The sequence below is a fragment of the Antedon bifida genome, chromosome 4 (assembly GCF_963402885.1).
Source record: "Antedon bifida chromosome 4, ecAntBifi1.1, whole genome shotgun sequence".
Classification (NCBI taxonomy): domain Eukaryota; kingdom Metazoa; phylum Echinodermata; class Crinoidea; order Comatulida; family Antedonidae; genus Antedon; species Antedon bifida.
The window spans coordinates 31652936-31666086 of record NC_136229.1 but is presented as its reverse complement, the minus strand read 5'-3'; the positions used below and the strand labels follow the sequence as shown (position 1 = coordinate 31666086).

The window sequence follows — 13151 nt, the reverse complement described above, 5'->3', positions numbered from 1 at the left end:
TGCCTTTTGCTTTTTAATTTAATGATCAATCATAAAAGTTAAATGCTGGCAAAGTTACAAAATGTTCTGTTTACAAACAAAACAATCCTTTACACAAATGCTTGTTTAACCACTGTCACTTTAAGTGTACAGTAAAGTAGGAGGCTACAAATAACCAGCACCTTGGGCTTTTGCCAAACCACACCCTGGCAGGCACCACAATTCTACCATTTTAGTGTCATTCACATTCACAAGAATTTATGGATTTAAATCAACTTCATAAAAACATAATTGTCATCTAATATGAGACTTGTTTTGGTTTTTTTTTCTGGCCTGGTGCCAAAAGAGTATTTGCAATATCAATGTTTACTTTATGTTAGCTATCTTTTCCAATTACTATATTAGCTAGAGGGCACTTTAAAAGTGCATAATAATAATTTTTTTTAAATTCATAAATCATGTCGTAAGAGATGGCTCCCACTAATCTTTTTCTGGTTGAGACCTAGTTTACTTTATGTTAGCTATCTTTTCCAATTACTATATTAGCTAGAGGGCACTTTAAAAGTGCATAATAATAATTGTTTTTTAATTCATAAATCATGTCGTAAGAGATGGCTTCCACTAATCTTTTTCTGGTTGAGACCTACGGAGTTGTATGGTGCATACAATATGACAACATAACTCAACATAAAGTGCTTGATCATTTACTTAACAGTATAAAACTCATGTAGGTTTTGAATGTAGCACAATGACAAATGGCGGCAGCTTGCAAAAGTTTTAGCCCTATTTTCGGTGGCGTAACGGCTATGAGTGCTCACTAGTTAAACCCAGGGCCCCCCGGAGTGCGCAGAGGAAAAAAACATTAAAATATGTCGAAAAAGGCTAAAAACGTCTGAGGCCTCCAGCGTCAGAGGGCCACTTAGGGTTCCTAAACCAGGGGCCTCAAGCCTCTGCGTTACGCCACTGGCTATTTTTAACGCAATACAATATAATGTTCAATATTTTTTCTATTTAATCATTTTGTCATATCATAACTGTTGCTATCAGTATCACTCTCGTCTGGCTGGAGAGTAGTGAGTGACCGTATGTTTATTCACAGCAGGAACCAAACTTAAACATTGTATAAAGTACTGTACACTCCCTTAAATGTTTGTGGTATACATAAGTGCCAATGTGGGAGTTTATGTATTTTTTTGCTTGTAAATCAGTCATTAATACTGCAATAGTGATGTCAAATTAAATTGACAAATAGGTCTCTGTTCTATTTTGCAAAACAGTTTCCATAGTGAGTATCTATAAAGTTCTATCTACACTATCAAACTTTATGTGACAACAACATGAGATGTGCCCATATGGACATGATGATGTCATAGTACTACCATATTTGGGCATATCACTATCATATTTGGGCATATCACACTTTTTTTTGTAAAACTAGTTTGATAGTGTAGACAGAGCTTAATGTATGCTCAATTCTAAGATATAGACATAATGTAAAACATGTTGTGATAATATGGCCTAACTATCTTGTATGCCCTATTATATCCTATCTATCTCGGATGTTCTGCGAAATGTAGATTTTTTTTATAATATAAACATTATAGTCAAACATAAAGAACACACTGATGGTTGCTTTTCACATTTACTTCTGGATGAATCGCGCCCTCTTGCGATAATGTTTTAAATTATGTGCAAAATAGAATGTGGTACATTTGAAATTATCAATGCTACTAATGTCCCAGTTGTATAACAAATTGAATATTTCTTATTTAAATTGCCACTAATTGATATTGAGTGCTAGGCCTTATAATATTCTGATTCATTCCAAATCATTTGTTTACTATTGCAGCTCAAGAAATATCATAAATTAATATTTGGTATACATTGTGAGGGGCAGATGACTCATTTGAGTTAAAGTGATGTATTTTGCTTCAGCAACCCCTGCCCAGCATTTTGTCATCTTTTTAAAAAAATTTTATATTTATATCGTATTTATTTTATACTGGTCGAATAAATAAACAAAACGAAACATGCAGTTGCTACTAATATTTTGCTATAGTAATTGATATTGTTTTGGTTCAACTGACAACTAACTCATCCTAGCCAAATCTAGTTATGAGGAGTACACCAAAAAACATAGGCTTCATTTGTCTTTGTTGAAATATTTTACACCAAGGAGAATCAGATTTTCCCCCATTTTCACAAGTCAATTTAAAGCCAGTTGTCATAGTACTGTGTTTAATAACAATCTCCAGGTTACACCAGTTTGCGGTGATATAGTAAAAAAAGTGAAAGTCACATTTCCAGTGTTGAGCCAATAAAGAAAAGGGTATCAACAAAATATCAACAAACATTAGAACACTTAATAAAGGTAATTTATGCCTACCAAAACATACCAACTGTGGTGTTTATTTTATTGTCAAGCCTTTGGTCAGAGCTGCACTTTTACAAATCAGGATGTGTCTGTTTAGCAGTCTACTTTTTTCTTATGTTTATGGAACGTTTCCAAATTACTACCGGATTCATCGTTTTGATTTATAATTCGTAATGTTTTCCCTTTTCAATCATGTAATGTTGGACCAGGAAGCTTTTTCCTGTTGTTAGCACAAATCTTGTAGTATCGTTATTGCTGAGCAGTTTGGAGACAAAATGTATAGAAAATGATGAGAAGTTTAATAATGAGCGATGCTTTTATCTATATAAAGATAAGGGCGAAATTAAGTAAATCATGTGTAACTTCTAGAATCTTTACTGAAAGTTTTACATGCAGTAGATTTTCTACTGTTTTTTTTTACCACCTAATAAAATCCTAATTTTAAATTATTATTGGAGGTGGATAATTATTTATTTACATTTAAAACAAATTTATGTTAAACCATTTGTTCCGAATCCAAGTGTTTTCTGATGTATGGATGTCGATATTGAAAACACCCAAACAATGTAAGGATGCTTCGTAATTGCTAAAATTTGGTACACATGTTGATAACAACATCGTAATGTTGACCGGCAAACATAACACATAAACATTATAAAAATTACAATTTGACCTTATTATGGTATTATTGGTATTTATTCGAAGGCACTAATTAATTGTGATGAATGGAACATTCCAATCTTTCTTCCAAGATTCAATTCCCACAGGATATTCAAAAATAAATCATTGCATAAGTGTACATGAACAAATATTTGACCACAAACAAAATGTTCATATGAGTAATTAAAGGAAGTTTTTTGTTAAATCAACCTTCCATAACCCACTCTCGCACTATCATAAGAAAATCCAAATTGTAAACGGAAGTTCAGCAGCCTCTTAAGAGATATACCAAGGTGTCTTGTGTCTGTTTACAAGAGATGTCCATAAAATTTATATAAGATATTGTTAATATAGAAGCCAATAAATCATGAACACACTTAATTATTAACGATTTATGCCAACCAAAACACACTAACTTTGGTGTTTATTTAAAGTGCCAATCTGTTAGTTAACACTGCACTTTACTACAAACAATAAAACTTGGTCAATAAAATGATATTACTAGCAAATTTAAACCAAGTAGAGTGATTACCAAATAGTACTCTAGAAAACTTAGAGTTAAAGTCAATTTTTTAAGATATTTTGTCCCATTGAAAAATAATTTGTACAATGTTTTTGTTGTTGAATATGTCATTTTAATGTTACATAAAAGGTATTCACTTTTACCAAAAATTGGATCGAGGAAAACATTATTTACCTGAAAAAACTGTAATTTAACGCAAAAAAATTGACTTGAATTGAAGTCAATTGGTTTTTGGTAAAATGTTTATGTCTTTTTATAAAGTAAAATCATTATTTTTTTTTTTTTTTTCTATGGAATGAATAACTTCATAAAAACTGCAAAATGGGCTATTAAAAGTCTGATTTTATAAATCTTTATTAGATTATTATTTTATTTTCATAATTTTGGGGGACAATACATCTTTAAGGGGAAAAAATGTTTTATTCAATTATACCATATATAGATTGGTTTTATAAAAATGTGTGTATTCTTGATACTTGGAAATTACTGAATTAGTTTGTGTTTTTCAGTAGAATCAGGCTCTAAATATGAATTATAGTAAAAAACATTACGAGGAAAAAGTTGTTCATTGTTTGTGGCCAACCACAACTTTTCTACACTTGTATTTTTGTTTATATTTCCCCTGAGGTATGAGTGTAATTATAATTTCTCATTACATATCGTTGTTGTCATGGCAGTAAGCCTGCTGTAAGTTTTTCATTTTCAATTCCTTTATTGCATCAAGTAAACAATGATGAAGTTGACATAATGATTCATAAAAAATGAACACAGAAAAAATATACACAGTATAACAAAAACAATCAAGTTAAATAAAACAAAAAAGAACAATACCGTTAAGCTCATGTTATTCTTTACTTTCACAGAATAGATTTTGCCTTAAAGGAATACATTTATGAAAGCATGTCCAAATTTGTTATTGGTTTGAATTAATGGGATATCAAATATAACATTATTACAACATCATCTAAAAAACAAACCTGTTTCTGCTATTAGTACATCTTGGAACGGAAATGGAATTCCTAGAATGCTATTTGACTGTGAACATTACCACTGATGGGTTTTGTGGTTTCATAAAGGAAGTAGTAGAATGAGGAAATCCTTTTATTAATTAATATTTTACACTGCCTTATACAGAGCAGTTTCTGTGGTATGCCACTGAAATAATTTAGAAACATAAATATTATTACATATTTCAAACATTGACGTAATCTTCTTAAAAATTGAAGCTGCTGTCGGACTTTCCAAGTTTATATTATGTTTGGATAGACACTTTGCATATAAAAAAATAGGCTTTTTAAACATGTTATATAAGGTATTCCTGCAGGAAGAAAATATGCGTAATTTTCAATCAAATTTTAATTTTTATAAATTCATATGAAATAGTAGTAGTCATTTGATTTCATTTTTCTAGGAGGAGCTCCTAAAAATCTAATTGTGCTTATAATAGCATCCACATAATGGCATACACATATAATGGCATAACTTTTCAACAGTCAATTATATAATCATTCATTTTGAAAATTGTTCTTATAACCTTCAACTGAATCCAACAGAGAACTTGAACTCAAGATTCACTTTTCCAAGGACTTTAATCAGTAACTAATATTGAAGATGTGACTAATGCTGGCATAAACAGCTTATTCTTAAGTTTGTGCTGATAAAAACAGCTCAGTATAAATCCATATTGGAATGTCTTTCTAGGTGCTTACCCCTATTCTACCCATTGGTATGCAGTTATTGACCTTCTATGGGTGGTCCTCTTCTTTGTTCTGGGTACAACAACATTTAATAGAATCAAAACAATAATAAAGTGTTTAGTGTAGTTTAATTATTTTTCTTTAGCTCTGGAACTCTGTAACTAAAACTTTTCTTAATTCAGTTATAAACGCTTTAAAAACTCGCTTTTTCCAAACTTGCAACTCGCATTTTCTAAGTCTCAATCTCCGACTCGCAACTCACATTTTCCAACTCGCATTCTCTGACTCGTAACTCGCATTTTTCGACTCGCAACTCGCATTAGTAACACTCCCCTCATGATATGTATTTTCTTGCAGGCTAAACAGCAGTGCTTTGGGACTCCGCTGTGTACTAACTGTATAGAGTACAACAAATGATTTTGTTAGATATTATGCAAATTATAAAATGCTACTTTTGCGCAAAACATTTTAAAATGTTATCATCGCTTACTTTTTAAACGGCTTATTTATTAGATTCAAGGATATGTTGTCTCTGATGCCAACAATATGTCAATTGAATTTATCCCAGATTTCACTCACATATGACAGAAAATGATTTGAATGATAAGGTATTGAAACATTGTATGATGAATTATAGATGCCTAAGTAGCCTCATTCGATAGTATTCCATTGCAATTTGTCAAACATTTTTTTTATAAAATTGTACATAATATAAAACAACCAACACAATTGTATCATAGCCACATGTACCTTTCACCAGGTACCTTTTTGTTATTTGTTATAAACAAAAACTTGAGGAATGTAAAAAATCCTGGCTGACAAATTAGAATAACTGTGTTTATCTGTTGACTGATTATTATCACAAATTATGTTATGTACAGGAAACATGATGATAATGATAATTGGCAGCGATATTTCTTTTCGTACCCCTCATGAAACGTCACAAAATAAACATGAATATTTATTAGTCATATCCATAAGGTATGACGTAAGAATTGAACTAACTACAATTCGCTAATGCATTAGTAATATTCATAAGGAGTGACGTAAGAATTGAACTAACTACAATTCGCTAATGCATTAGTAATATTCATAAGGTGTGACGTAAGAATTGAGCTAACTACAATTCGCTAATGCAAATGAAACGCTTTCTGTCGAGCTGTCTGTGTTGTCGAATGGATTAGACTATGGACTTTACATTACGATGTATGGGGTTCGGATCCCATGAGCAACTTCTTTTTACTTTGTTTGTAGTGAGAGAGAGAGATTATTTAGAGGGTTAAGTTTAGTTATACTAGAAAGTAGTTCGGTTATCTTTCACATAAGGGGTCCCCAACCTATGTACGAAAAAATAAATTCTGACTGGCAGATATTCACAAATTTACCATAACATTGTCAAATTAACTATTTACAGTAGGTCCTACATGAAAATGATCCAACTAAAGTAAACTTTGTGACCCACAAATAAAACATGTGATGAACAATATGAACACCTGTTGATGTTTTGACACTGTTACACAATTTAAAATACATTATGAACCACTATTGTTGTAAGTTTTTTTTTGTGAGCCCCTAGGGGAAAATACTACTGTATTAGATTAGAATTTCTTTCTCCTTTCTTTTTACTTTAGTATTTTTTTTTTTTTTTTTTTTTTTTCATACTCATCTAACAGCGAGTAACTCGCCAATTACAGGATAGATAAACTATTTAATAATTTATCGTGCTTATAAACTAAGTCTCATTTGAGGCTTAGGGAGTGGAGTTGAAAGAGTCATGAGTTACAACCCTGCACTAGGTCAGGATTGAACCCGGGACCTTGGGATTGGAAGGCAAGCACGTTAACCACCAAGCTACAGCTCCACTCCACTCCACTTTTCTTAAATGGTAATTAGGTAAAAATAAAATGAGGGTAGAGGGATGGTTGCCCTAAAACTACTAATAGATGATGAACATTATCGTTTCTTTTGTGAATTATCGTTTCTTTTGTGAATATCACCAGCTTTCTTAAAATGATTTAACATTTACAGTAAAACGTGTATTTTACGAACGTTCAGTTTACAAATCATCGATTTTACGAATGAGTTGTGACATCATCAACAAACAAATAAAAGATTTAAATAATTGATTTCTGGCTTGTTCAAATTGATCCGTATCAGTACTATTGAATTTTTAAAAAGCATTTGAAATTTTTATTGTATAATTTTAGAATATTTTATATTGTACATTCTGCATCCTAATATTTAAATGGGTTTTTATTAAACTTGTATATAGTTTTAAAATGCTTTGTTTTTGTTTTTTCATGTACCCCACTGTTACAAAAGTGAAATTGTAGTTTTTTATAACCATTATTTTTTTTTCCAGACACTGGATCGCCTGAAGCAGTCGGCAACAGGTTCTAGGCGTAGAGTGTTCGTTGTGGAGACAATGGGAGGTTTTTGTGGTTACTTAGCAACAATGAGTGGTTTGGCTGCAGGAGCAGATGCAGCCTACATCTTTGAGGAACCATTTACTATTAAAGATCTTGAGGTAAGCTATTATATGTGAAATAAATATTGGTGATATTTTGTTAAAGATTCTTTGAAAAAACTTCAAACATGATAGTTGGTTATCCGCAACAAGAATTGGGACTACCCCTTGTGGTTGTCAAGAGCATAAGCCTGTTCTTACTGTCAAGAAATTCAGTTATTTTCCACAATTTCCTGTCTCAGTTCTAGAAAACGATATGCATAGCATATGTACATGTCTATAATATATCTGATTCTTAGTTTGGTGGTCATTTATGAGTAATATTAATGTCATATTTATAGTATTGTCCACACAGAGTACTAGAGTTGTTTAGCTGAGTCAATTTGTAAAGTTTATTGCATTGCGGTTTAACCACATAAACTTATATTTCCTTTTCAATAGTAACTGGCCTAAAGTAACTTTACTATTTTACCAGAACATAGAAACATAAACAATAATAGCAATTCAAACAAAAAACAAACATTAACAACAAAAATGATTGTAACTTCTGTCTGAAGTTGCAACATTGAATTATGAATATTTATATGAAATTGCTCTTTACAGGGAGATGTGCAGCACATGAAAGCAAAGATAAAAGACAATATTTTGCGGGGAATTGTTCTCAGGTTTAGTAAAGTTAAATTGTCTTGTATAAAACAGATATAAAAAACAATTAAAATGTAATAGGAATTCTGTTGCCAGCAACATTACATTTTAATTTGTTTTAAATACAAATAACTATTTGTGGATTTTCTGGGATTTCAGAAATGAAAAAGCAAACAACAACTTTACAACTACGTTTATTGAACATTTGTTTCAAGAAGAAGGAAAGGACGTATACGTATGTCGCCAAAATGTCCTTGGTCATGTTCAGCAGGTGAGTATGGGTTTAGGAAGTTGATTATAATTACAATCAACTGATTATTTATCAGATGATATGCTAGTTATAGTGGGAAGGTGAATATTAAACAATCAATTATTTTGCTTGCCAATACAATTAAAATGTAATTGTTAGAATTATTCTTCTTTCTTATTGAATTATTAACATGTTATTGTCGTTAGATCAAATGCTTTTAGACCAATTTATTTTTGTGACAGGAGTTTGAACTTAGATTAGCGAAATCTATTTTTTGGCTCCTTTTCACATATTGTACTGTATGTATTATATATGTAAATAAAGTTGAATGAATGAAAGAATCCATTTTATCACAGAATATATTTGTAGCAAATTATATTAAGTATATTGGAATATTCAGCACTTTTATAAATTCTATAACAAGAAAACATTGAACATTATATATATTTTTTTTTTGTACCATATTTATTGAGGGTGATCCATCCAGCAATTGCTGATCATTAGGGACCCTCAGAGGTTCACAAGACAAACATATGCACAAAGATAAACAAAGTCTTATTACAAGTCTTTGGGAGTGGAGTTGTAATTTTGTCCTTGGAGTGGTAGCCAAGCATCATAACCACCAAGCCACAACTCCACTCCTAAATTTTATTTATTTCATGTTGAAAATTCAAGTAAGTACATTTGTGCGTGTCATTTTTCTCTGCAGGGTGGTGCACCATCGCCGTTTGATCGTAATTTAGGAACAAAGTTGGCAGTTAAAGCAGCAAACTTTTTAATAGAACAGATTGAGGAGAACAAAAAAGATAATAGTAAGTAAAACATGCACTTTTCACAGATACATTACTGTACCTATTCTGATAAAAATACAAAAAGACACTTTTCCAGCAATTGTTGACGTTTTGTAAAAATAATTCATGTTAATTTAATAGCAGACCAGGTAATTAATTGTCTTAAATGTAAGCGTAATGTTCGATGGTTATTTGTTATAAAAAAAAGAAAAAAAATTATCATAGATGTAGTTTCCCAGTTTTTTCATATTTTTTTTATTACCTAGGTGCCCTTAGGCTAGTTCGTAACTTCAGAGCTATAGATATGCCTAGCCTCGCATTGTCTCATTCCTGAAATGTCTTTATTTTTTGACAGCATTCGTTAATACAAATCAGAGCAGACCCAGTATTCTCGCTGAAAAGTTGACAGTTCTTTCATTTTTTTTTACATGATAGCACCAAAAGAAAAATGGAAATATCAATCTGTGTGCAATGCATGTTGGTATTATAGCAGGCTGCCTAAAATATTAAAATCAACTAAACTTACTTTTGATCAAACATTTTTCCATTCCAAAAGAAATAATACACTATTGTAAGGATCATAGGGGTCATTTTCAGACATAGCAATAAAGTCAATGCTCCCACGGGCTACAGCTTATATTTCAACCTCTATGATATCAATGCATTCAAACAGCAAAATATGAACAGTATATCATTTTTTGTTTTATTAGTTTTAATAGAAATTGCTTGTAGATGTGTTTACTTTGTTTATATGTCTTGGGTCTCACTAACAAGTGTGTTTTGTTTTGGGTGTCCCACAAAAGACCACTTTCAATTCTGACCTCTTCATTCATCAAGGGTCATCACATGATGTGTTATGATTTTTTCTTAATGTACTGCCACCTGTCACATAGTATCCTATATCTGATTTGGTGTAGGTACATTTCCCCAGGTTCTTAAAATCATAACAATGATCATTTGGATTCCTGGGAGGACTTTAACAATCTCAATATCTTCTCAAGGTTCAAGGTTCCATAAATTCACTAATATAATTCTCGTTAATCTTCCCAGGTACTGCACTTATATATAGACTACTGACCTGTTTCTACTGAAAATGGATAACAATAATTTCACAATACTTTTTTTAATTGATTATATTTGGGTAGTACACCTGTTGAAAACAAACGATTTGTTGTGTTTTTGTTTGTGTTTTGCAAAATACTACTGTAACTGAGCAATTTTTAGCATAAAAATTAAAATAGCCATGTTGTTATTTTTTTTTCTTTTTTTATGCAGATACCGTGTATACTAAATCTGATAAGTCTGCTGTGATTGTTGGAATTTGCAAACGTGAAACCAAGTTCACGCCAGTTAATTATCTACTAAAAGCAACAGATTTTAAGTAAGTATATTCTGTTATTATGCATTATAACATGGGTTCAAGGATGTTAGCCAATCAGACACACTGAAATGAATCACATGTGCACTCTTTATTTTTTCACTATAATGCACTGGAGTGCAAAAAGTGCGAATTAATAAAGCATAACAGCACTCTGCGTGTAAATCGTTTTGCAGAATACCGATCGCTACTAGACCAACAGTTCGGTAATTCTCGGCCATTTTCCCACGTCACAATTAGGTCACTCAAGTCATTAGCAATATCGAGACAGCAAAACATGTGATCATCAGTGCAGCTGCAGTTAAAATTGCTTGCTTTTAGAATTAAAAATAGACACTGAAATATAAAGAAGAATACAGTATGCCTTTATCTTCTTTCTAATATAAATGCTGTATAATGTGTACCGCTCGGCACTATACATCCATTTATAGATTTGTGTATACTGTACATTGTACTATATTACTGTACTATCTTTTTGATTCCTGAACCTTAAAATCATTATACGGTTGTGTCCATACCTGCTAGTATAATACATTTAAAGTAATGGTGATTTAATAGCCCCTTGAAGCTACCCTAGATGCAAGGTGCTCATGCCAATTCTACTCATCAATTTAGCTTATGGGTGAACTTTTCATCTTAAAAGATAGAAATCAAAGTTTATTTTTATAAGTTAAAAGTGTACTTACGTACATCATCATCATTGGTATTTTAATATAGCATGTCCTCATGAGAACGTGGCATTAGGTGTTAAGACTTTTCTTGATTTGAGCATAATTCTACATTTCTACTGTATATGCAACTATACTAAATACCGGTAGTTGAATAATTGAGATTCCAAGTTTTAAAACTGGCTGGGAGTTAGAACCTGTCGTCCAAGCTGTGTACACTGGACCTACGGTTTATAATCCTTATCCGTAAAGACTTGTTATACCACCACAACCATGTGAGCTAGAACCCTTGCCAAGACCACTTACTCACTCTACAGCAAATGTTGAAACATAATATATTTTACAAACTAATGTCTATATTTGTGCAAATGCATCTCTTTAAACTATTCTTTTCATTTCATATCTCATATCACAATTGCATTTGGTTGAGAAAATTGAACTGCTCTGTGTGCAGACAATGGTTGTTGATAGCCTATTTTTGTTCATCCTATCTATAATCAGTACATTTGGTACCACCTCTCATAAGTGACTAATAACATTCAATTTCAGGCATCGTATTCCTGAGAAACAGTGGTGGATGAAACTAAGGCCACTATTAAGAATATTAGCAAAACATGAGAGTACATATGAGGCTGATTGTGAAGAAGTATTCAACCACCACATGACTTAAATAGCAAGATTACACTCTCTACCTGTTGGTGCTTTGATTATAGATGAAGTTCATTAACTTTTCATTAATTGTGATTTTAGTAGTGGAAGTAGCAACATTTGTACATAAAGCTCTGTCTAAAAATGTGATGTGCCCATATATGGACATGATGATGTCATATCACTACCATATTTAGGCATATCACTACCATATTTGGGCACACTAATTTGATAGTTAACTAATATAATATGCAGTGTTACTGTTATTGTTAGTGAAACAGTGTAAGCAATAGTCTTTGATATGTGATGGCAAAGTTGTGTGATTGTTGTATCGTTGCAGCTCAGAGATTAAAAAGTTAACCATAATAATTGCAGTGCTATTATTCATGATTGTTTGAAAATGTGTTTTGAAATGTTCTTGAAATAGAAAAGTATTGTTTCCATATTGTGCAAATAGATATTTATATAATAATAATAATAATATATTTATTTCCTCAAAAGGACATGACAACATATATAACATGATATACAGAAAAGAGGAGGCCAGATGAAAATGTACCTAAGAGGTATTGGCTACGTTTTGATATGACATAACTATAATAAGAACCCAATAATTATGACATAATTTGAATAAGAAAACTTAATAATTTAACTTAAGACTTTCAATAAAAAAAGTTATTAGTTGCAGAAGAAAAATACAAACAGGATACAGATAGTAGAGAAATGATTTCTTTGATTACAAAAGAAGTAATTCCAGTAAGATAATTCTTAATAATTTAGAAGGTTGTTTAATAAATATACTAAGTATAGTAAATAACTTGCTTGCAGTGACTGCTGTGTAAAACCAACTTGTTTTTGCCATTAACTACATTCATTCTTTCCAATTAATACCTTAAATTTATATCTAAAATCGTTATTCTAATATTATAGTTGAGACTAATACTTTTTAAAATTTTAATTATGCAAATAAACCACATAATAAATGTGTATAATGCTTATTTTTATGATAATACAGAAAATGTATGAAAACCACCAATGGTACACTTTGATTCAATAAAATAAATATTGCAA

At 31.3% G+C, this 13151-nt stretch overlaps 1 protein-coding gene across 2 annotated transcripts in view; it reads left to right on the top strand.

The window, feature by feature from the left end:
* Nucleotides 1-13151, top strand: part of LOC144839799 (ATP-dependent 6-phosphofructokinase, platelet type-like) — a 97245-nt gene that overhangs the window by 12655 nt on the left and 71439 nt on the right. The window contains exons 17-22 of one of the 2 annotated variants that reach the window (XR_013611784.1): nt 7596-7760; nt 8304-8365; nt 8505-8616; nt 9305-9407; nt 10662-10767; nt 11982-12221. Coding sequence is in view for 1 of the 2 variants with exons in the window: in XM_078695297.1 (XP_078551423.1) it covers nt 7596-7760; nt 8304-8365; nt 8505-8616; nt 9305-9407; nt 10662-10767; nt 11982-12102 (669 nt within the window). In the remaining variant the exon portion in view is untranslated. Of the gene's footprint in view, nt 1-7595; nt 7761-8303; nt 8366-8504; nt 8617-9304; nt 9408-10661; nt 10768-11981; nt 13140-13151 lie in introns of those variants that run through there. The other variant, XM_078695297.1, reaches the window with a different exon arrangement.